Source organism: Struthio camelus, chromosome 12 (genome assembly GCF_040807025.1).
Source record: "Struthio camelus isolate bStrCam1 chromosome 12, bStrCam1.hap1, whole genome shotgun sequence".
Classification (NCBI taxonomy): domain Eukaryota; kingdom Metazoa; phylum Chordata; class Aves; order Struthioniformes; family Struthionidae; genus Struthio; species Struthio camelus.
This window is the reverse complement of record NC_090953.1, coordinates 475,627-495,142: the sequence shown is the minus strand read 5'-3', so window position 1 is coordinate 495,142 and position 19,516 is coordinate 475,627. Positions and strand designations below refer to the sequence as shown.

Genomic DNA, 19,516 nt, shown 5'->3' with positions numbered 1-19,516 from the left:
GAAGCGCCCTCGTCCACAGGCACCTGCATGGGGGTGACCCGGGGAGTTTGACGGGGCCGCAGCTGAGCTGCGCCTAGCAGCGACAGGGCGAGCGGAGACGGCAAAGCAGGGAAGCGCTCTAGGGGTTCCCGTAAGGAAAGGCAGCGGAGGAAGGACAGAGGCCCTCACAGAGGAGAAAACCAAACAAACAGCAATAACATCACAGAGAGGACATCAAGAGGGACCAAATCAATAACTAAATATTTACTTAGAGCGCAGTGGCCACACTGCCTGCTGCTCCCATGCAACCCTCCCACGGCAGGGGGGGGGCTGAGTCCGCAGCCCTCCGCGTTGCTGCGGACACGTTTCCCCAGCCCCCCCTTCCTGCACAGTTCTGCTCCCTTTCCCAAACCTCGGGGTGCAGATCCCACTTTCCTCTGGAATCTCTCCAACCCCTTCACCTCACGTCACTTCACTGCCGGACGCTACCAGCAGGTTCCTGAGACGGCCTTGGCGCGCCGGGAGGAGGGTGCGGAGCTGCAGCGGCTGCAGTCCCCGGGCTGGAGCTGCGTCTGCAAGGTCCCGATGGCTCACGAGGCGCTATTCATAGTCACGCTCCTAGACATAACATTTTATTGTGGTCACACACATGGGATTCTCGAGATCCACCCCAAACACGCTGACCTTGCCCTGCGGTACAGTTTGCAGACACAAACAGTGGCGGCTCAGAAGGGGGCTGTAACTTTATCTGCCTTCTGACTTTGCCGTCAACAGCCATAAGGCCGCCGAGGTATCAAATCCGCAGCCCGCCGTGCTACCGCCCCTCTTCAGCTTTGCTGCTTTACACCCTGCCACCTCATGCCCTGTGTACAGCTTATCGCTGTTCACGGCAAGGGACACCCCTGTCTGGCCTGAGCACCCCAAGGTCCCTGCCGCAGTCGGGGGTCTCAGCACAAACAGCAGTGCAAACAGGAACACAGGTGCGCGCGCGCAGGAAACACCCGTGCCAGCCCGTGGGCAGGACCCCCTTTTTCTCCTTAGGCTGCAGTGAGGCATGGGGGGTCGCTCATAGATCTCAACAAAGAAATTTAGTCCAAAGCCTGACGGGCAGAGGTTTTAGCCAGCAAGTTGACAACGCAGCAGGGAACGGAGCTGCCCGTGTCGGGTGCCGGGGCGCAGCGAGCTCGCACGCCGCCCCACGGCACCCCGGCTCCGCGAGCGCAGGGAAGGGGCAGCTCAGGCTCGCGCCGCGCCGCCGCCCCCGCCGGAGCCCGGCCCCGTGCGGACCGCCAGGCTGGCTGAAGGCTCGGGGCCGACACGTCGCCGCTGGCGCCCGGGGCCGGGGCTGAGGGGCATCGGTCCCTGGTCTGCGGAGGAAGGCGGCTGGGGCCGCTGCCCGGAGGCACAGGCTCTTGCCAGCCTGCCCTGTCCGCAGGGGATCAGCTAGGGAGGAGCAGCGACAGGACACCGCCGCTCCCGGCCCGGCGCGGGCTGGCTCTCCCTGGCCAGGGCAGGGCCAGGCCGCACCGCAGCAGGCTCCCTCAGCCCCCCTGCACCAGCTCAGGCGACTCCAGCACTCGGTTTCTGCAGCTCGGCTGCGGCTCTCAAGGGCACGCGGGGCAGAGGAGGCACGCTGCGGGCTCCGGGCTGCTTTCGGCCGTTGCTTCAGGCTTCTGCCGTCCCCCAGAACCGAAGCCAGCCAGGGAGAGCCCGTCCCTGTTTGCTGAGGTCTTTAACTCCACCTGAATGGCACATTATGTGCTTTGTGTGCAATTCCCAAGCTCTCCTTTAACAGTTAGGTCTAATTGTTTCACCTACTGAGTCACATGTTGAAGCTCACTCCTTGCCATGGTGACACTGGATTCATTAGGTGGGAACACACTGTGATAACCACACAAGATTAATATCTCATCAGATGATCAAACGCAGAGCAGGGAGCTGGGCCTGGAGCTCCAATTGCCGTCAGGACGTAAATGCCAGAAACACCGAGAGCTCTTGCTTATTCCTGGGCATCAGTTGCTGTAGGATTATAAAGCCACTAATGCCTTGTCTGCGAGGGCAAACCGCAAGCTGGCAGGGCACCGAGGGAGACCCACAGCACTGGGGCCCTGCCCGAGCGCTCCATCCCTCCTCCTCTCGCAGCTCTGCAGCCAGGCTGGCCAAATCCCCCAGCTCCTGTAAGCACAGAGGCTCCTGCGAAGGCAGCAAGGTCTGCCTGGGTCTCGCCAGCAGAAACAGGGATTGTCTGAGACGCAAAGCTACCGAAGAGCGCTGCAGTAAGCACCTTCACGCAGCGCCACGCCACGGGCTGCGCCCGGGATGCCCTGGCCACAGGCAGCCAGCGCTGCGAGATGGGCTGGCTCTGGCGGCGCTGCCCCAGGCCCAGGGGCCTCCTCGCGCTCTCGGCCTGCAGCCAGGGCCTTAGCCACGCTGGCAGGAGCCGCTTTACCCAGCTGGTCCTGCCCCGCCTCTCGCAGAGGGGCCGAGGACAAGGCGAGAGGCTCCCCCAAGACAGAATCCCCCGCAGCGTCAGCCTGGAGACCTCTGCAGCAGCCCTGGGACGCCCCGCGGCCCCCGACGAGCAGAGCCCGGACCCAGGGGCAGTGCTGCTGCTGAGAACCACTTTCTGCCGCTTCCTTCCACACCCCGGACTACCCCGCTCCCTCAGAACAGTAAGTTGCACTGGCTAAATCACATCCTCCCACGAGGAAACCTCCCAGCCTGCAGCCCAGGACACCAAAAGGAAGAGTTTGCTGCCTTTCCTTTGGGAGCATGCTCCAGCGCTGAACCTCCATCTGGGAAAACACACTTGCTTTTGGATTTCCTGGGCATCCACCTCTAGCAATGCCCATCACACCCCGTGGCCTCCGCAACGTGCCCACGAGGGCCCCTGCTCGGGGCTGGGCAGGGCGACCACCTGCCACGCGCACGGCTAACACAGCACTCATCCCTCCCCACTTCCCAAATTCCTGTTACGAGATGTGTCGCAGACTGGCTCAAGTCCTGCAGCTAGGTTTCCTGGAAGATAAAAACCTCTTCCTTTCTTTCAAGGCAGCACAAAATTGCAGACGTTGGCTTGGTGGTTTGTGACATAGTTTTGCCCTACTTCAGAAATCTTGTTTTCCGTGCCACAGAAAAGCAGGGCAGCTCTTGCAAGCTGATCAGTTCCCGAACAGCCGTTTTCCTCTGTGAACTCTAGCACCTCCTCGGAGGCAATGACCGTGGTGAATGCGTGCTTACGTGGGCAGCACCCTGCCACATTCAGAAAATCTTTCTCCCCTGCTATGAAACAGCCACGCCCCCAGGCCCTTCCTGCCACACACATGCCACAAACCTCCCGTCACTTGCACTGGGAAAGCCCCAGGAGGTTCTGCAGTGGTGGCAGTGGGAGAAGCATCTCCCCCCACAGAACAGCAGGAGAGTCCCGCTCCTCCAGGGTAAGTCAGCCTCCAGGTGCTCACGGTGCTGCAGCGAGAAGCGCTGCTGCGTAGGGAGCTGTGAAGGCGTCCTGGCAGCCTGGGAAGACACGAACCCGAGCAGCGAAGCTCCTGCTTGGCTTGGTTTGCTGCTAGTTTACAGAGCAGGAGGGCCCGGGACAAGACTCTGATCAACACAGCAGTGAAAAACCTTCACAGCTCCAGGCTTTGTCTCAGGTCAGACATCAACCCCAAGACCCAGCGTGGCTGGCAACAGGCACAGCACGAACTAAGACCCAGCGTGGCTGGCAACAGGCACAGCACGAACTGAACCCACAGCAGCTTCTGCAGTCGGACCCTACCATCCACCCAAAGAGCAACAGGTTCCCCTGGCCGTGCTAGGAGGAGCTCTGCAGCCCCACCAAGCACAGGATGCGTCCCACAGCCTCAGCAAGACCCTGCAGGAGTTAGAGGGACGGTGGCACCGTGGAGCCGCTGACATCCAATATCCATACAGCTGTACAGCAGCTGCTGGCTCTGCTTTTGCTGCTCATCATCTCCACTTTAGCTGCACAAATGGAGAAGGAGCAGGAACTTACATCACGGGCTGAACATCTTTTCCATTCAGAGTTCAGTCACTAAATTGGAAGAAGGGGGCCGTGAGCATCTGTGCCTCAGTCATCTCTCACCCCATGATGGTGTGCTTTATCTAGAGCGACACTACCTCGGGCAAATAATTCGAAACCCAAAAGGCTGGCAGCAGGCGGAGACCAAGACTCTAGATAGAGCCAAAGGCCCTGAGCACCAGGACGTGGATTAGGGAAGAGGCGACCAGATGCCCCAAGAAAATCGCAGCCCGAGCAGCGGAGGGCCAGAGCCCCAAGGCCCGAGGGAAGCTCCGGCCAGCAGGAAAGGCCTGCTCACGCGTCCCCCGTTCCCCAGCGCTCGAGAGGGCCCTTCGGGGCAACTCCGCACCCGCGCTGCGCCGCCAGCGCCTCCCCCCGCCGCCCGGCGGACCACGGGGAAAACACACGCAGCAGGTGGCGCAGCCGAACGCCCCCGCCCCGCCCGCCGAGGCGCGACGCCGCCCGTCGCCTGGGTGCCGGCGGCGGCGGGGGGCAGCGGCCCGCGGGGGGCGCTCCCCCGGGCGGCGCGGCCCAGCGCCGCGGCCCGCAGCACCCCCGGCCCGGCCCCAGGCGGCACCGGCAGCCGCCCCCGCCGGCCGCTCCCCCGCCCCGCCCCGGCGCGCCGGAAGTGACCGCCGCCAGTGGCGTCACTTCCGGCCAACGGCTCGCGGGGGCGGGAGGCGGCGGTTCCGCCGGAAGCGGGGGCGGCCGCAGTTCCGGTTCCGGGGGAGGAGGGTGCCCGCCGCCGCCAGAGCCGCCGCCGCTGCTGCCGCCGTCCCGTCCCGTCCCGACCCGCCGCCACCATGTCGGTCCCCAGCGCCCTCATGAAGCAGCCGCCGATCCAGTCCACGGCGGGCGCCGTGCCCGTCCGCAACGAGAAGGGTGAGCGGGGCACCGGGGGGGCCGGCGGCGGCGGCGGGGGGGGGAAGCCCGGGCCCGGTGGCGGCCGGCCGGGCCCCGGTGACGGCCGCCCCGCCCGCAGGCGAGCTCTCCATGGAGAAGGTGAAGGTGAAGCGGTACGTGTCGGGGAAGCGGCCCGACTACGCGCCCATGGAGTCCTCGGAGGAGGAGGACGAGGAGTTCCAGTTCATCAAGAAGGCGAAGGAGCAGGAGGTGGAGCCCGAGGAGCAGGAGGAGGAACTCGCCAACGACCCGCGGCTGCGGCGCCTCCAGAACCGCATCAGCGAGGACGTGGAGGAGCGGTGAGCAGCGCCTGCCCCCGGAGGAGACCCGGCCTTCCCCAGAGCCTCTGCCTCCGGCCCCGCTCTGCCGCTGACCGTCACCCAAGCACGGCCGCGCTCTCCCAGCCCTGCGGGAGCGGTCTCCAGCGCTGTTGGCGCGGGTGCTGGATCGTGCCGCGGGCCGCCGCTGTGCCGTGAGCACCCCTGAAAGCCAAGGGTCACGGCAGCCCCGCGTTCAGGAGCGGTTTGGCTGGCCCAGGGGAACAGCGGGTTCTGAAATAAAAATTAACACAGCGACACCTCTCTAGGCTAGCGGGAAGATATGGTTTCATCTGAATCGTATTCAGGGCAGAAAGTATCTGAGCACTGTTTACCTTCCCCCATAGAGGTACTTCAGCCTTCAGCACTAGTAAAGGGGAGGCTTCCCACCAAAAACACAAATGGGGAGGAAAAGCCACTGCCTGGCTGCTCCTGCCTTTTAGGAAAGGACATGCTGTTTCACTCCCAGACTCAGTCGTTCCAGTTTTTACTATGGCCTCATTAAGAACAATTCACAAATAGCCATCTTTCTGCGGTCTCTTTACGCTCAAAGTGCTGTAGTTCAACTAGGGTCTGTTACAGGCTGGCCAGACACCGTAAAATTGTGGAGCCTGAAGTGGTTGGAGACAGCGATTCAGAGGTGGAGGGAGAAGCTTGGCGGCTCGAACGGGAGGACACCAGCGAAGAGGAAGAGGAAGAGATCGATGATGAGGTATGCTTGCAGACCTGAACAGACTTGGCTTAAGAAAGCCCCTGAATGACACAGGCTGGAATAACCCATGTACGTGTGGAAAAGGCTATCTGGTGAAACTAGGGAGTTTCAGGACTTGCAGGTCACTCCATAGCTGGCCATGACTTAACTCTGGGTTACCTGTCTCTTGCTGCGAGGTGGGACGCTGGGTGAGGCCACCTTCCATCCTGAGGGACGGGAACATCTTTTTGTAACAAAGAGGTTCCAGACATGTCACTTCTGGCACAAAGAATCTGAAAGGAACTGGCTTCCTGCCTGAGGCAGAAAGTCTGTGGGGAAGGGAGCGGTAGCAGGGCTGCTCCACTGACTCCTCTGTGTTTGATGCACCTCCGTTAGGAGATTGAGCGTCGCCGTGGGATGATGCGCCAGCGAGCGCAGGAGAGGAAGACCGAGGAAATGGAGGTGATGGAGTTGGAAGATGAGGGTAGATCTGGAGAAGAGTCTGAGTCAGAGTCCGAGTATGAGGAGTACACAGACAGTGAGGATGAAATGGAGCCACGTCTCAAACCTGTCTTCATCCGCAAGTAGGTGACACGGTCAGGCAGGTCGGTCCTGTGTGAGGATGCAGGAGGCAGCGGCTGGGCGCCAAGCAGACGGTCACCGCTGTGATCTCCGCTTCGTACAGCGGGGCGGTAGCACTGCCTGCCTCCTAAGGGGAGGTGACAAATACCAGCCTGGCAGGGCACAGCTGAGGAGTAACGGGTGTTCGCTGAGCGGCCACGGGCAGCTCTTGCAGCTGTGTCAGGTCACTGCGTGGGACCAGCCGGTGGGTTTCATCGCAGCAGGGTTGTGCTAGGGCATTTGGGCAAGCGCTGTACAAAGAGCTGGGAAGCTGGCAGAGGGTAGTGCACCACGGCGGGTGCCTCGCGCTCTCTTCTCTCCACGCATGCCTGTAGCTGTAGGGGGAATTAGCAGGGCTGCCCTGGCTTGGGCAACAGCAGGAAGGGGAGAGCCCTTGAACTTGGCTCTTACTTGGAGAGTAAGGGCTAAGGGTCACTGCAGCACGGGAGCAGGATAAGTCTGTGAGGGGTTCGGCTGCATGGGCTCACGCTGAAAGGTTGAAGGCTTTTGTGGTCTCTGTCTATAGGAAGGACCGGATCACGGTTCAGGAGCGAGAAGCAGAAGCCTTGAAGCAGAAGGAGCTGGAGCAGGAGGCAAAGAGACTAGCAGAGGAGAGGCGCAAGTACACGCTCAAGGTACCGCGGGGCTGGCTGGGGGTGGCACAGGGAGGGTGGGCACTGCAGCAGGCTTACTTTCACCCTTGCTGCAGATTGTAGAAGAGGAAGCAAAGAAGGAACTGGAGGAGAACAAGCGTTCGCTGGCAGCACTGGATGCACTTGATACAGATGATGAGAACGACGAGGAGGAGTACGAGGCCTGGAAAGTACGTGAGCTGAAGCGTATCAAGCGGGATCGTGAAGAACGAGAAGCGTAAGTATTGTCTCTGCTTAGATCTGTGGCTGAGCGTCGGCAGGCCCAGGCCCTGCACCCTGCAGGCCAACTGACGGTTGAGGCCTCTCTTCCTCAGGCCTGCTTTTGACAGCACACTCTTACCTAGACAAAGCATCCAAAACATTTCCTCTCCACCCTCAGGGTGGCCTTGCTCCGCTGTGGAGTCAGTAAATGCAATCCCTTAGAAAGGCTTTCTGCAACAGTAATTGTCCCGAAACATTGCCGTGAGAGGTGCTGATTCTGAGGGGTTTTTGTCCTGCCAGCATGGAGAAGGAGAAGGCAGAGATCGAGCGGATGCGGAACCTGACAGAAGAGGAGCGCCGTGCTGAGCTTCGGGCCAACGGCAAGGTCATCACCAACAAGGCAGTGAAGGGCAAATACAAGTTCCTGCAGAAGTACTACCACCGTGGCGCCTTCTTCATGGTGAGCGATGCTGCGGGGGTACGGTGGGACGTGCGAGCAGTTCCGTACGGGGCCATCCTGTGCTGGCTCAAAGCTTGTGAGGTTGAGGTTTCCCAGCGAGACAGAACAGAAGCAGCAGAGCTGTTCCCCCAATGCTGCTTGGGTTGGTAAATCCTGTCAGAACCAAGCTAGCTCCGCACTGGCTACAGATCAGGCTTAGGCTCTGGAGAAGTGGCCTGAGGACGCCCAAGAGTGACTGCAAGAGGGCAGAACTCGAGTTCCCTCACCTTCCTGCAGTAGCTTAAGTAGGACCACAAGTGCCGTGACAGTCCCCAGGAAAGCGATGATGCAGGTCTCTAGTGACTCTTTCCACTGCAGTCAGCTGCCAGTGCTTGCCGGAAACCTTCAAGTTGAGCAGGTGCGTGCTCTTCCTCCCACAGGATGAAGATGAGGAGGTGTACAAGAGGGACTTCAGCGCCCCTACCCTGGAGGACCACTTCAACAAGACCATCCTGCCCAAAGTCATGCAGGTAGGTGTGCTGGCAGGAGGGGACCTGTCTGCAGCTGCAGTGTGGAGGGGGCGGTCCCCTCAGCTGGGGCAGGAGGCTTCCTGCAGTCGGTGGGGAAGGGCAGTGGCACGACAGAGTCCCTGCGACTTACCCAAATGGCTGTTCATAAGATTTTCTGCTCCACAGGTCAAGAACTTTGGGCGCTCCGGGCGAACAAAGTACACGCACTTGGTGGACCAGGACACGACTTCGTTTGATTCTGCCTGGGGCCAGGAGAGCGCGCAGAACACCAAGTTCTTCAAACAGAAAGCAGCAGGCGTACGAGATGTCTTTGAGCGACCATCAGCCAAGAAGCGAAAAACCACTTAAGGATGCGCACAGGACAGTGTCACGTGGCTGACTACAGGGCAGAAGGCGCTTGTCTGTGCCCGCTACCCGAAAGCCTGGGCGGGCCTAGAAGGGACAAAGTACTGTGTTGCCCATACTTATCCTGAGCAGCTGCTCCTCTCTGTGCTCCTGCACTGAGCCCCCCCTCCACTCAGTGGCACGATTCGTTCCCAGGGCTGCAGAGTCTCAGCAGACTCATGACCTGAATCTTTTGTGGAGGAAGATGGTCTATCTGTGCTGACCAGGCCCACGGCCACATCACCTTTCCACCATCAGCAACTCCTAGGCAGCAGATACTGCCCGTGCAGGAGCTTAGCAACTCCCCCTGCTCCCAACACTCATTCCTTTCACAGGAATTAACGGACTTTACACTTGTCTGTTCCAAAGCATCTCCCCATTGCTCGTCTTTCCCCTCCAGTTGTCAAGTTGGGCCCTTTTTTTTTTTTGGTTTGGAACAGCTGTGACACTGTCTCCTCACCTTGTTTCTGCAGGGCTTTGCTTTTCTACATGTGCAGTGGGGATGGAACAGGATAGTTTTGAATAAAGCAACTGTTTTCTTACAAATTCTGGTGGTGTCTTTGCAGAGACCTGCCAGGGACTCAGCTCTCCCGTTCCGTGCCTTGTGCGTTGGGCAACAGCCAGGGCTCAGGACCAAGACGGTGTCCGGCGTGCGCTAAACCAAGGGCAGCCTGGTGTAGTGCAGGAGGTGCCTGTCACCTCATGCAGTTCGCTGCCGTTTCCTTACCGTCCTGCAGAGGGTGGTCGGCTCCGGCACAGCATCCCCATGGTTTGCGTTGGTCCTCCACCGGGAAGGGGAAACGCAGGTTTCCCACAGTGATTTGGTGGGCGCACCACTGCTCTTACAGGCGGCATCAAGGGAACTCCTCATTTCAAGTACCTGACTGCTCTCATGGGCCAGGTGCCAAGAGGGGCTGAGGGGGCAGAGGGACTGGCAGGCTTCAGGCTAGCCCACACCTTTGGGCTGCTTAGCCTCAGTCTAAGGGTGACCCTCTTGAGAGCCGGCGAGGCAGCATGCCTCCAGCCCCTGAGTTACGCCTAGATTCATACAAAGGCGAGAACAGCAGCAACACTGTGTTTCCCTTTCAAACTATCTCACACAGCTGCACTCCTGCTAGTGTGTAAAACAGAAAATAAACTGACAGGAACCATTAGCCTCCAGGGAGCTTTGCTGAGCTCGGGAACAAAAGGATCGGTCCAGCAGAAGGCTGTGACACCCCTCAAGAGAAGTGAGATTGAAAGCACAGAGAAGACTGGTACCAGCATTCAGGCAGGGTCACCTTATCCCCAGGGAAGGGTGAGCAGCCGCTGCCGGTTACAGGGCCTCCCTCAGGTGTCACAGCCCGATACCAGCACCTCTTCCCGACGCGCCGCAGCCCAGGGCCCGGCACCGGCACAGGGGCATCACTGGGATCGCTCTCACCAAGCGAGGGGCGAGGGCTCAGCTCCGCATGAATTACAGTCGTGGGTCACTCCAGCTGGTGCCTTTATTCAATAATTTAACACACGCAATCCACAGCCGGCACCGTGCTGGGCAAGGCCATGCCCAGGGCAGGTAGCGGCAGACGCGTGCGGCGCAGTCCTGGGAAGATGGGCTCAGTTGGTGAGGGTGATCAGGGCCTCCACCACGTCCCCCATGTGCTCCCGGAGGCTGCGCTCAGCAGCTGCCCGCGAGATCTCCATCTCGTTCATCTGTGGGAAAACGAGCAGAGCTCAGCGCAACGGACCCAGCCAGCGGCGCAGGCCGGGCTCTGCGAGGGGTCAGCAGCAGCAGGAGCTGTTCAGCTGCTGTCCCAGCCTGTTCCAGTGCCGCACGTGCGGCCCAGCAGACAAGTATTTGCCAGCCACGTCTTTCAGCGCGGTGTTTCAGTGACAAGACACTGACTGCACGCAAGGTTTGGGACATGCCACCACCTGCTCAGCTTCCTGCCGGTACTTACAATCAGCTCCAGGTCTTCTTTCTTGATAGTGACTTTTGCTAGTTCTTTTTCCCTATAATACAGGGCAAACTGCCATTAAGTGACATGTTTCCATATCCAGTTACCACCCTCACACACACATTTACTTATGAGCTATGACTAGAGAGACCAGAGATGCCTTGCACAAACACAGTGGTGTGCTTCAGGAAGAGGTTCAGCTGCTCACAGAATACACCTGATTTCCCAAGGGAAGTCTGGCTGCGTACTTGCCACCTCACGAGGTGGAAGTGTAACTGCTGAGAAGCCTGAAGCCCCAGTCCCGTGTGGGCAGTCCCCATCCATCCGTTCAGAAGAGCAGCGGCAACCGCTAGTGCAAATTTGGCAGATGGGACAGACGCAAGAGCGAAGGCTGCAAGACGAGCACACAGAAGATGGCCCCCCTAAAGCCCCAAATAACGTGTGAGGAAGTGCTATTACCTTTCCTGCTTTGCTTTCTGTTCCCTGGACCTCCGGTCTCCGATCACTGACATGGCCTAGCAAAACGAGCAGAGTCTCCTCAGCACACAGCACCAAGCAGGTGACTGCTGCACCGCCACCGGAACAGGTACCGGAGGGAGCTGTGCCGGGGCGGAGGACCCCGAGCGGGGCCACGCCGGGCGAAAGCCTCCGGCTGCCCCGGGCTGGGCTCTCCGACCACACCACGCCCCGGCCCGGCCCTCCCGGCCCCGGCCCTCCCGGCCCCGGCCCTCCCTCAGCCCTCCCCGGCCCCGGCCCTCCCTCAGCCCTCCCCGGCCCCGGCCCTCCCTCAGCCCTCCCCGGCCCCGGCCCTCCCTCAGCCCTCCCCGGCCCCGGCCCTCCCTCAGCCCTCCCCGGCCCCGGCCCTCCCTCAGCCCTCCCCGGCCCCGGCCCTCCCTCAGCCCTCCCCGGCCCCGGCCCTCCCTCAGCCCTCCCCGGCCCCGGCCCTCCCTCAGCCCTCCCCGGCCCCGGCCCTCCCTCAGCCCTCCCCGGCCCCGGCCCTCCCTCAGCCCTCCCCGGCCCCGGCCCTCCCTCAGCCCTCCCCGGCCCCGGCCCGGCTCAGCCCTCCCCGGCCCCGGCCCTCCCTCAGCCCTCCCCGGCCCCGGCCCTCCCTCAGCCCTCCCCGGCCCCGGCCCTCCCTCAGCCCTCCCCGGCCCCGGCCCGGCACCGTCTCCAGGTTGGAGCTCTGGATCTCCTTCTCCTCCGCGTAGTCCGTGACGCGCTCCAGGTCCGCCGCGCCGCTGTCGTGCTTCCGCGGCTTCTCGGCCGCGCGCCCGCCCGCCCCGTCGCCGCCGCTCCCGGAGCCGTTGGGCTCCGTCTCCAGCTCCAGCTCCACATCCCCCTCCGCCGCCATCGCGCCGCCGGCGCCGCTGCCGCTCACGCGCCGCCGCCGCCGGAACCAGCGAGAGGAAGGGCGCGCGGGGCAGAGAGGAGGCTCAGGCTGTCCGGGCGGGGCTGGGGGCGGGGCTGGGGGCCGGGGGCGGGGCGGAGATGAGGGGGCGGGGCCTCTCCCCTGAGCGGCGAAGTCGGTTCCCCCGGCGGCGCCTCGTCTCGGGGGTCGCGGGGTCTCGTCACGGGGGGGGGTCACGGGATCTCATCCCAGGGGGTCGTGGGGTCCCGTCACGGGGGGGGGTCACGGGATCTCATCCCAGGGGGTCGCGGGATCTCATCCCAGGGGGGTGCGGGGTCTCGTCACGGGGGGGGTCACGGAATCTCATCCCAGGGGGGCGCGGGGTCTCATCCCAGGGGGGGCGCGGGGTCTCGTCACGGGGGGGGTCACGGGGTCTCATCCCAGGGGGTCGCGGGGTCCCGTCACGGGGGCGGTCACGGGATCTCATCCCAGGGGGTCGCGGGGTCCCGTCACGGGGGGGGGTCACGGGATCTCATCCCAGGGGGTTGCGGGATCTCATCCCAGGGGGGTGCGGGGTCTCGTCATGGGGGGGGTCACGGAATCTCATCCCAGGGGGTCGCGGGGTCCCGTCACGGGGGCGGTCACGGGATCTCATCCCAGGGGGTCGCGGGGTCCCGTCACGGGGGGGGGTCACGGGATCTCATCCCAGGGGGTCGCGGGGTCCCATCACGGGGGGGGGGTCACGGGATCTCATCCCAGGGGGGTGCGGGGTCTCGTCACGGGGGGGGTCACGGAATCTCATCCCAGGGGGGGCGCGGGGTCCCGTCACGGTGGGGGTCATGGGGGTCACGGGATCTCATCCCAGGGGGGCGCGGGGTCTTGTCACGGGGGGGGTCACGGAATCTCATCCCAGGGGGTCGCGGGGTCCTGTCACGGTGGGGGTCATGGGGGTCACGGGATCTCATCCCAGGGGGGCGCGGGGTCTCATCCCAGGGGGGCGCGGGGGTCTCGTCACGGGGGGGGTCACGGGATCTCATCCCAGGGGGTCGCGGGGTCCCATCACGGGGGGGGGGTCACGGGATCTCATCCCAGGGGGTCGCGGGGTCTCGTCACGGGGGGGTCACGGAATCTCATCCCAGGGGGTCGCGGGGTCTCATCCCAGGGGGGCGCGGGGTCTCGTCATGGGGGGGGTCACGGGATCTCATCCCAGGGGGTCGCGGGGTCCCATCACGGGGGGGGTCACGGAATCTCATCCCAGGGGGGGCGCGGGGTCCCGTCACGGTGGGGGTCATGGGGGTCACGGGATCTCATCCCAGGGGGGGCGCGGGGTCTCGTCACGGGGGGGGGGTCACGGGATCTCATCCCAGGGGGTCGCGGGGTCCCATCACGGGGGGGGGTCACGGGATCTCATCCCAGGGGGTCGCGGGGTCCCGTCCCGGGAGGGGTCACGAAGGTCTCGGGATCACATCCCGGGGGGGGGGGTCACAAGGTCTCATTTGGGGGGGGCCTTGGGGGGGGTCTCATCTCAGCCCAGCGCACGCGGCGGCCTGGCCCCCCCGGTGCCCAGGCAGGCGGCTCCCGTCGGGCGCCCCGGCCCGGCCCGGCGGCGGTCGTGGTTGGGGGACGTAAGGTGCAGGTGGCTCCGCCGCGGCCCGGCCCTGAGCTGCCTAAGAGGGTTACGGAGCCCGATTTGGCTCCTGGCATAATCACGCCGGACTGAAGGACAAGCGTCCCCCCGCCGGGGGGGCTCCCGGCGTGGCCGCGGCCTAATCGGCTTCCCCAAGGGATAAACTTTCCCGGAGCGGCGATGGCCCGGGCACGGCCGCGGCCCCGACCCGGGACCGGCCGGAGGGGGCACCTTGGCCGCGGCCGCCGCCGGAGCGGGCACCTTCCCGGGCTGCGGCCGTGCCCGGGAGCCGGGCCGGCTTTCCGGCTGGGGTCCTGCCGAGCTGCGCCCGCCGGCCCGCCGGGCCCGGCCGCAGCCGCCGCTGCGCGAGGGGGGCACGGGACACGGCCCCGGCCGCCCCGCTGCTCTCCGCCGCCCCCGAGCCGGGCCCGGGGCCTCGTCCTGCCCTGCGGGATCGGGGACGCGGCCGGGGTGCCCGTCCTGGGGTCCCCGCGCCCCGGGCACGTCTCCCCCCTCGTGCCGTGCGGCGGCTCCCGGCAGGCCGCGCGAGCAGATGGCGGGGCGGGCCGAGCCGGCAATCCCCCTAATCCCGCCGGGGCGCCGGGGGCCGAGGCGGGCCATGGCGGGCACCCGGGCGCGCGGCCGCCTCCTGCGCTCGCTCCTCGGCCAGGTGGGCCCGACGCGGTCGGGGCGGGCACGGGGAGCGGGGGGCCGGGGGGCCGGGGCCGGCCCGCGGGGCGCTGGCCCTGACCGTGCCCCCCCCGTCCCCCCAGCTGTGCTGCGGCTGCAGCCCCTGCCACGGGCTCCGCGCGTCCACGGGCACCCGCCTCCTCTACACCCTGCTGCACGTCCTCGCCTCCGCCGCGTGCTGCCTGCTGCTGTCCCGCACCGTGGCCCAGGCCGTCCGGGAGAAGGTGGCGCTGGGGCGCTGAGGGTGCCGGGGTGTTCTGGGCGCTGGGGGTGCCGGGGTGCTCTGGGTGCTGGGGGTGCCAGGGTCCCAGGGTCCTGGGGTGCTCTGGGCGCCAGGGGTGCTGGGTCCTGGGGTGCTGGGGATGCCAGGGGTGCCAGGGTGCTCTGGGCACTGGGGATACCAGGGGCGCTGGGCCCTGGGGTGCTCTGGGTGCTGGGGATGCTGGAGTTGTGAGGGGCATGAGGGATCCGGGGGGTCCCAGGGGTGCTAGGGTGCAGGGGTGCCGGGGCTGCCAGGCATCGCAGGGGTGCTGGGGGTCCAGGGATATTGGGGTTGCCAGTTGTACCAGGGGCACAGGGATGCCACAATTCCCAGGGATCCTGCAGTGCTGGGGATGCTGGGGGTGCTGGGGGTGCCAGGGATACTGAGGGTGCTGGAGGCACCGGGGTGCCAGGGACAGTGAGGGTAGTGGGAACGCTGGGGCTGTCGGCCGTGCTGGGGGCACTGGAGAGGCTGGGGCACCCACGGCGCTGGGGGCGCCAGGGCTGCGGGGCGCCTGGTGCTGGGGTGCCGGAGGTCCCGGGGTGCGGGCACACCGCCTGCACCCTCCCGCCGTGCCCGCAGGTGCCCTTCTCCACGGTGCTGTGCGAGCATCTGGCCGGCGGCAGCGACTGCGAGCGCCTGGTGGGCTCCTCGGCCGTGTACCGGCTCTGCTTCGGCACCGCCTGCTTCCACCTGGCGCAGGCCGCCCTGCTCCTCAACGTGCGCTCCAGCACCGACTGCCGCGCACGGCTGCACAACGGGTACGGCGCCGGGCCGCGCCGGGCTGCCGGCCGCCGGCGTTGGGCCCCGGCGCTGAGGCCTCCCCGGTGCCGCTGCCCCGCAGGTTCTGGCTGCCGAAGCTGCTGGTGCTGGCGGGGCTCTGTGCCGCCAGCTTCTTCATCCCCGAGGATCACTTCATCCAAGGTGCGTCCCCTGCCCTGCCCTGCCCTCGGCCGGGCGCCCGGCGCTGGGCGCCCCGCGCCCGCCCCACGGCTCCCCGCTCCCCGCAGCCTGGCACTACGTGGGCGTCTGCGGGGGCTTCGCCTTCATCCTGGTCCAGCTGGTGCTCATCACCGCCTTCGCACACACCTGGAACAAGAACTGGTGAGTGCCGTCCCCGGCGGCGCCGCGGGGCCCTGCGCCCGCCCTCACCCCGCTCTCCCGGCAGGCTCACGGGCGCCGCGCAGGACAAGCGCTGGTACCTGGCCGTGCTGCTGGCCACGGCCGCCTTCTACACCCTCGCCTCTGCGGCCTTCTCCTTCCTCTACAAGTACTACACCCACCCGGCCGCCTGCCGCCTCAACAGCGCCCTGCTCACCGTCAACGGCAGCCTCTGCGGCATCATGTCCTTCGTCTCCATCACGCCCTGCGTGCGGCTCAGTGAGTGCTGTGCAGCGCGGTGCGGTGCAGTGTGGCGTGACATGGCATGGTGCAGCATGGCAAGGCACAGCATGGCACGGTGCAGCATGGCATGGTGCAGCATGGCATGGCGCAGCGTGGCACGGTGCAGCATGGCATGGCAAGGCATGGCACAGCATGGCATGGCACGGCATGGTGCAGTGTGGCATGGTGCAGCATGGCATGGTGCAGCATAGCATGGCACAGCGTAGCATGGTGCAGCACAGCATGGCATGGCATGGCACGTTGCGGCATGGCATGGCACAGCGTGGCACAGCACAGCATGCCACAGCACGCCACAGCCTCGGTCCTGCTGTGCTGAGGGGCTGGCTGCATCCCGGGGCCGACATGCAGGTGCCTGAGGAGGGCTTGGCCCCGGGGGCTCCTGCTGGCCCGGCCCATGCCCCGCGCAGGGCTGCCAGCAGGGAGCCGCAGGAAGGGGCCCCTCCGCTGGCAGACGGCGCTCCGGCGAGGCCTCACCCTCCCCGTGCAGAGCAGCCGCGGTCGGGGCTGCTGCAGGCCTCCATCATCAGCTGCTACGTGATGTACCTCACCTTCTCTGCGCTGTCCAGCCGCCCGCCGGAGAGGGGTGAGCGCTCGGGCCCGCCGCTGGGACCCGCGCCCGCCGGGCCGGCCCCGTCTCACCCCTGCGTCCCGCAGTGCTCTACCAGGGCCGGAACCTCACCGTCTGCTTCCCCGGCGGCCGGCAGGACGAGCTGCAGGCGGAGGACACCACCGTGGCCGTCCTGGGAGCTGCCATCATGTACGCCTGCGTGCTCTTCGCATGGTGCGTGAGCCTGGTGGCGTGGGGCGGCCCCGGCACAGCCCGCCCCGGGCACCGTGCCGGCCCGGCAGGGCCAGGGCGCGCGGTGCCGTGCAGAGACCCTGTCCCGGCTGCAGCGGAGCCGGTGGCGGGCTGGGGGCCGCGGGGGCTCCCGCTGTGCCGGGCACGGAGCAGGTCTGTGGGGCGCCGGGCTCGGGCTGTCAAGCGTGCCGTTAGCGGTTCTCCCCCTGTCCTGGGCGCAGCAACGAAGCCTCCTACCTCGCCGAGGTGTTCGGGCCCCTCTGGATGGTCAAAGTCTACAGCTTCGAGTTCAAAGTGAGTGCGGGGGCCGCCCCCGGAGCCCCCGCCGCAGACACCCCGGCCCCGAGCCCCCTGCGCTCCCAGCCCTCGGCCGGCGGCGGGCTCCTCCGCCAGGCGCGGGGCTCTGCCGTGGGGCACGCTGCTGGCCCCGGCCCCGCACCGGGGGGGACCGAGCAGGCCGCGCTGCCGGCCGGGGCTCCCCGGCACCTGCAGCAGGGACGGTGCTGCCGGCGGCTCTGGCCGCGTCCCCCCACGCCGTTGCGGACTCACCGCTCCGAACCGCTCTGCAGAAACCCTCCTGCTGCTTCTGCTGCCCGGAGAGCATGGAGGAGGAGCTGCGAGGTGGGTGCGGAGCGGGAGGGAGCTCGCGGTGCAGGGGTAACGGGCCCTCGGCCGCGAGCCCCCGGCCCCCCGGCGCCGGGGCGCCCTGACCGGCGCTACGCAGGGGCCGAGCCGACGGGCGAGCGCGCAGAGGAGCCCGCCGGGGCGCAGTGCGTCGTCCAGGACGAGCGGGACCGGGTGGCGTACAGCTACTCAGCTTTCCACTTCGTCTTCTTCCTCGCCTCGCTCTATGTCATGATGACCCTCACCAACTGGTTCAGGTTCTCCGGCAGCCCCCGAGGGACCCGGGGCGGTGGGCGGAGGCACCCAGAGGGACCCGGCTGACCCGGCGGCTGCAGCTGGCCCGGGAGCTCCCCGTTCTCGCGCCCCGCCAGCGCCCTGACGCCTGCCCTCTCCCCCCAGCTACGAGGACGCAGTGCTGGAGACCACCTTCACGCACGGCAGCTGGTCCACCTTCTGGGTGAAGGTGGCCTCGTGCTGGGCCTGCGTCCTGCTCTATCTGTGGCTGCTGCTGAGCCCCCTGTGCCTCCCGGATTGCCCCCAGCACCGGCGCAGCAGCTCGCCCCCGCGCGTCCTGCGGCGCCGGCGCGCCCTGCAGCGCGTCAGCGCGTCCACGTAGCCCCTGCGGGGACGGACTGCGGCCATGCCCCGGCCATGCCGGCCCTCTTGGCTGGCCGTGCTCGGAAAAGGCAGGGTCCGAGAGCCGCCGCGCCTGACCCGCGAGCCGGGCACTCCGCTGCACCCGCTGCCGGGCACGCGGCTCTGGCACGGAGCCAGAGCCCCCCAGGGAGGCGGACGGTGCCCAGCCCCGTGCGACGGCGCTCGGCCACGGCCGCTGCGCTCCCGTCCCCTCCGGGAGGCAGGTCCTGCCGGCGCCCGGCCACGTCCCTGCTGCCCCGGCCCACGGCCTGCCCAGCAGCGGGGCTGTGCCCTGCCGCAGCACCACAGCCGCACACCCGCCTGGCCCCACGTTCCTTGTAAATAGCTCCTCGAATACATTTTTATGTAAAGCTCCGAGCTGATCTGTGCCGCGCGCCCTCCCGTGCGCGCAGCAGCTGTAGGACTGGGCACAGAGGGGGCCAGCAGCACCCAGCGCCAGCCCCAGCTGGGGCAGCCGCCACGGCCCGGGTGGCTTCAGGGGAGACAGGGACAAGCAGGGGCTGGGGCAGCCGGGAGGGGAGAGAAGGGGTTCAGCCCGGGGCCGGTGCCCGTGGTGCGCTCCCGGTCCAGCCCCGGAGGAGCCTGTCCTCGCCCGGACCCAGGGACGCAGGAGGCTGCTGGGCTGCAGCACGACGTGGTCCCTGGTGCGCTGGTCTGAAAGATGCCCGTGAGCCGTCGGGCCACTGGCCCAGCTGCTGCAGTGGCCCAAGCCCCACGTGGATGCCTGCCCAGACAGCGGGGATGGGCTCTTGCAGGTCACTGGCACCTGCACATCCCAGCGTGGTGCCTGCCCCAGGGCCTCTGCACCAAGGACAGCGACCTCACAGAGCCTGACAACGGCTCCCGCTGCCCCTTGGCCCAGCCCCGTCTCCCTCCAGCTCCCCTTGGCTAGGTCCCCGCTGCGCCCGCAGCCCTCGCCTGGCCCCGAACCGCTGCCTGGCTCCGATCCCCCTCGGGCATGTCCCACACCCCCTGCTGCAGGCAGGGCTGCGGCAGCGCGCCGGGCCCCCACGCCAGCAGCCCCCGCTCCACGTGCAGCCCAGCTCTGCCTGGAGCCTGACACCCGGCCAGCACCGTCCTGCAGCAGGAAGCAGCTGGGACGGGGCAGGCGGGCACTGTGCGCTGCTCTGGAGGCTGCCCACCCCCTGCCTGTCTCCGCAGAGCCCTGCTGCGGGGGCTGCTGGCTGCGGGCACGGCCGGGGTAGGGGCTGCCGCGGGCACAGCTCCCACCAGGCCCTGGGAGTTGGTGCAGAGCGCCGGGGGCTCGCAGCCGCACAGCATCCCGCCCGGCGTGCAGCTGCAGCGCTCCTGCAGAGCGAGTCCCTGTGCCCGGCAGGCCCTGGGCGCTGCAGGAGGACGGAGAAGAGGGAGCATCCAGGCAACCAGCCCCCCTCATCCTGTCCCAGCC

The 19,516-nt window shown here is 66.4% G+C and overlaps 3 protein-coding genes across 5 annotated transcripts in view; 2 read left to right on the top strand and 1 right to left on the bottom strand.

Annotated features, from left to right (window-relative positions):
* The first annotated feature begins 4,701 nt into the window (after positions 1 to 4,701).
* Positions 4,702 to 9,306, top strand: MFAP1 (microfibril associated protein 1). The gene is made up of 9 exons (XM_068958430.1): positions 4,702 to 4,903; positions 5,004 to 5,223; positions 5,824 to 5,953; positions 6,329 to 6,516; positions 7,080 to 7,188; positions 7,263 to 7,423; positions 7,708 to 7,867; positions 8,287 to 8,376; positions 8,542 to 9,306. Exons 1-9 carry the CDS (start codon positions 4,825 to 4,827, stop codon positions 8,722 to 8,724), a joined length of 1,320 nt encoding a protein of 439 aa, XP_068814531.1. The 5' UTR covers positions 4,702 to 4,824; the 3' UTR covers positions 8,725 to 9,306.
* A 923-nt stretch (positions 9,307 to 10,229) lies between these two features.
* HYPK (huntingtin interacting protein K) overlaps positions 10,230 to 19,516 on the bottom strand; it is a 55,735-nt gene continuing 46,448 nt past the window's right edge. For 2 of the 3 annotated variants that reach the window (XM_068958444.1, XM_068958445.1), the window contains exons 2-5: positions 11,863 to 12,072; positions 11,157 to 11,212; positions 10,701 to 10,752; positions 10,230 to 10,452 (exon numbers count right to left, since the gene is read on the bottom strand). In XM_068958444.1, the coding sequence (XP_068814545.1) occupies positions 10,357 to 10,452; positions 10,701 to 10,752; positions 11,157 to 11,212; positions 11,863 to 12,048 (390 nt within the window). In that variant the 5' untranslated portion in view covers positions 12,049 to 12,072 and the 3' untranslated portion in view covers positions 10,230 to 10,356. Of the gene's footprint in view, positions 10,453 to 10,700; positions 10,753 to 11,156; positions 11,213 to 11,862; positions 12,146 to 19,516 lie in introns of those variants that run through there. The other variant, XM_068958443.1, reaches the window with a different exon arrangement.
* On the top strand, positions 14,292 to 18,150 carry SERINC4 (serine incorporator 4). Its single transcript, XM_068958838.1, is given in 12 exon segments — positions 14,292 to 14,342; positions 14,446 to 14,586; positions 15,207 to 15,385; positions 15,469 to 15,548; positions 15,635 to 15,728; positions 15,793 to 16,004; positions 16,516 to 16,611; positions 16,683 to 16,809; positions 17,049 to 17,121; positions 17,397 to 17,458; positions 17,460 to 17,708; positions 17,851 to 18,150. Coding segments are annotated over 12 exon segments (1,581 nt in total). The 3' UTR covers positions 18,068 to 18,150.

Bases quoted from the DNA above. Each gene is read 5' to 3' on its own strand.
- MFAP1 (XM_068958430.1), top strand. From the start codon at position 4,825: ATGTCGGTCCCCAGCGCCCTCATGAAGCAGCCGCCGATCCAGTCCACG. The intron at 7,189-7,262 runs GTACCGCGGGGC...CCCTTGCTGCAG, and splicing joins GGCGCAAGTACACGCTCAAG to ATTGTAGAAGAGGAAGCAAA. The intron at 7,868-8,286 runs GTGAGCGATGCT...TTCCTCCCACAG, and splicing joins ACCGTGGCGCCTTCTTCATG to GATGAAGATGAGGAGGTGTA.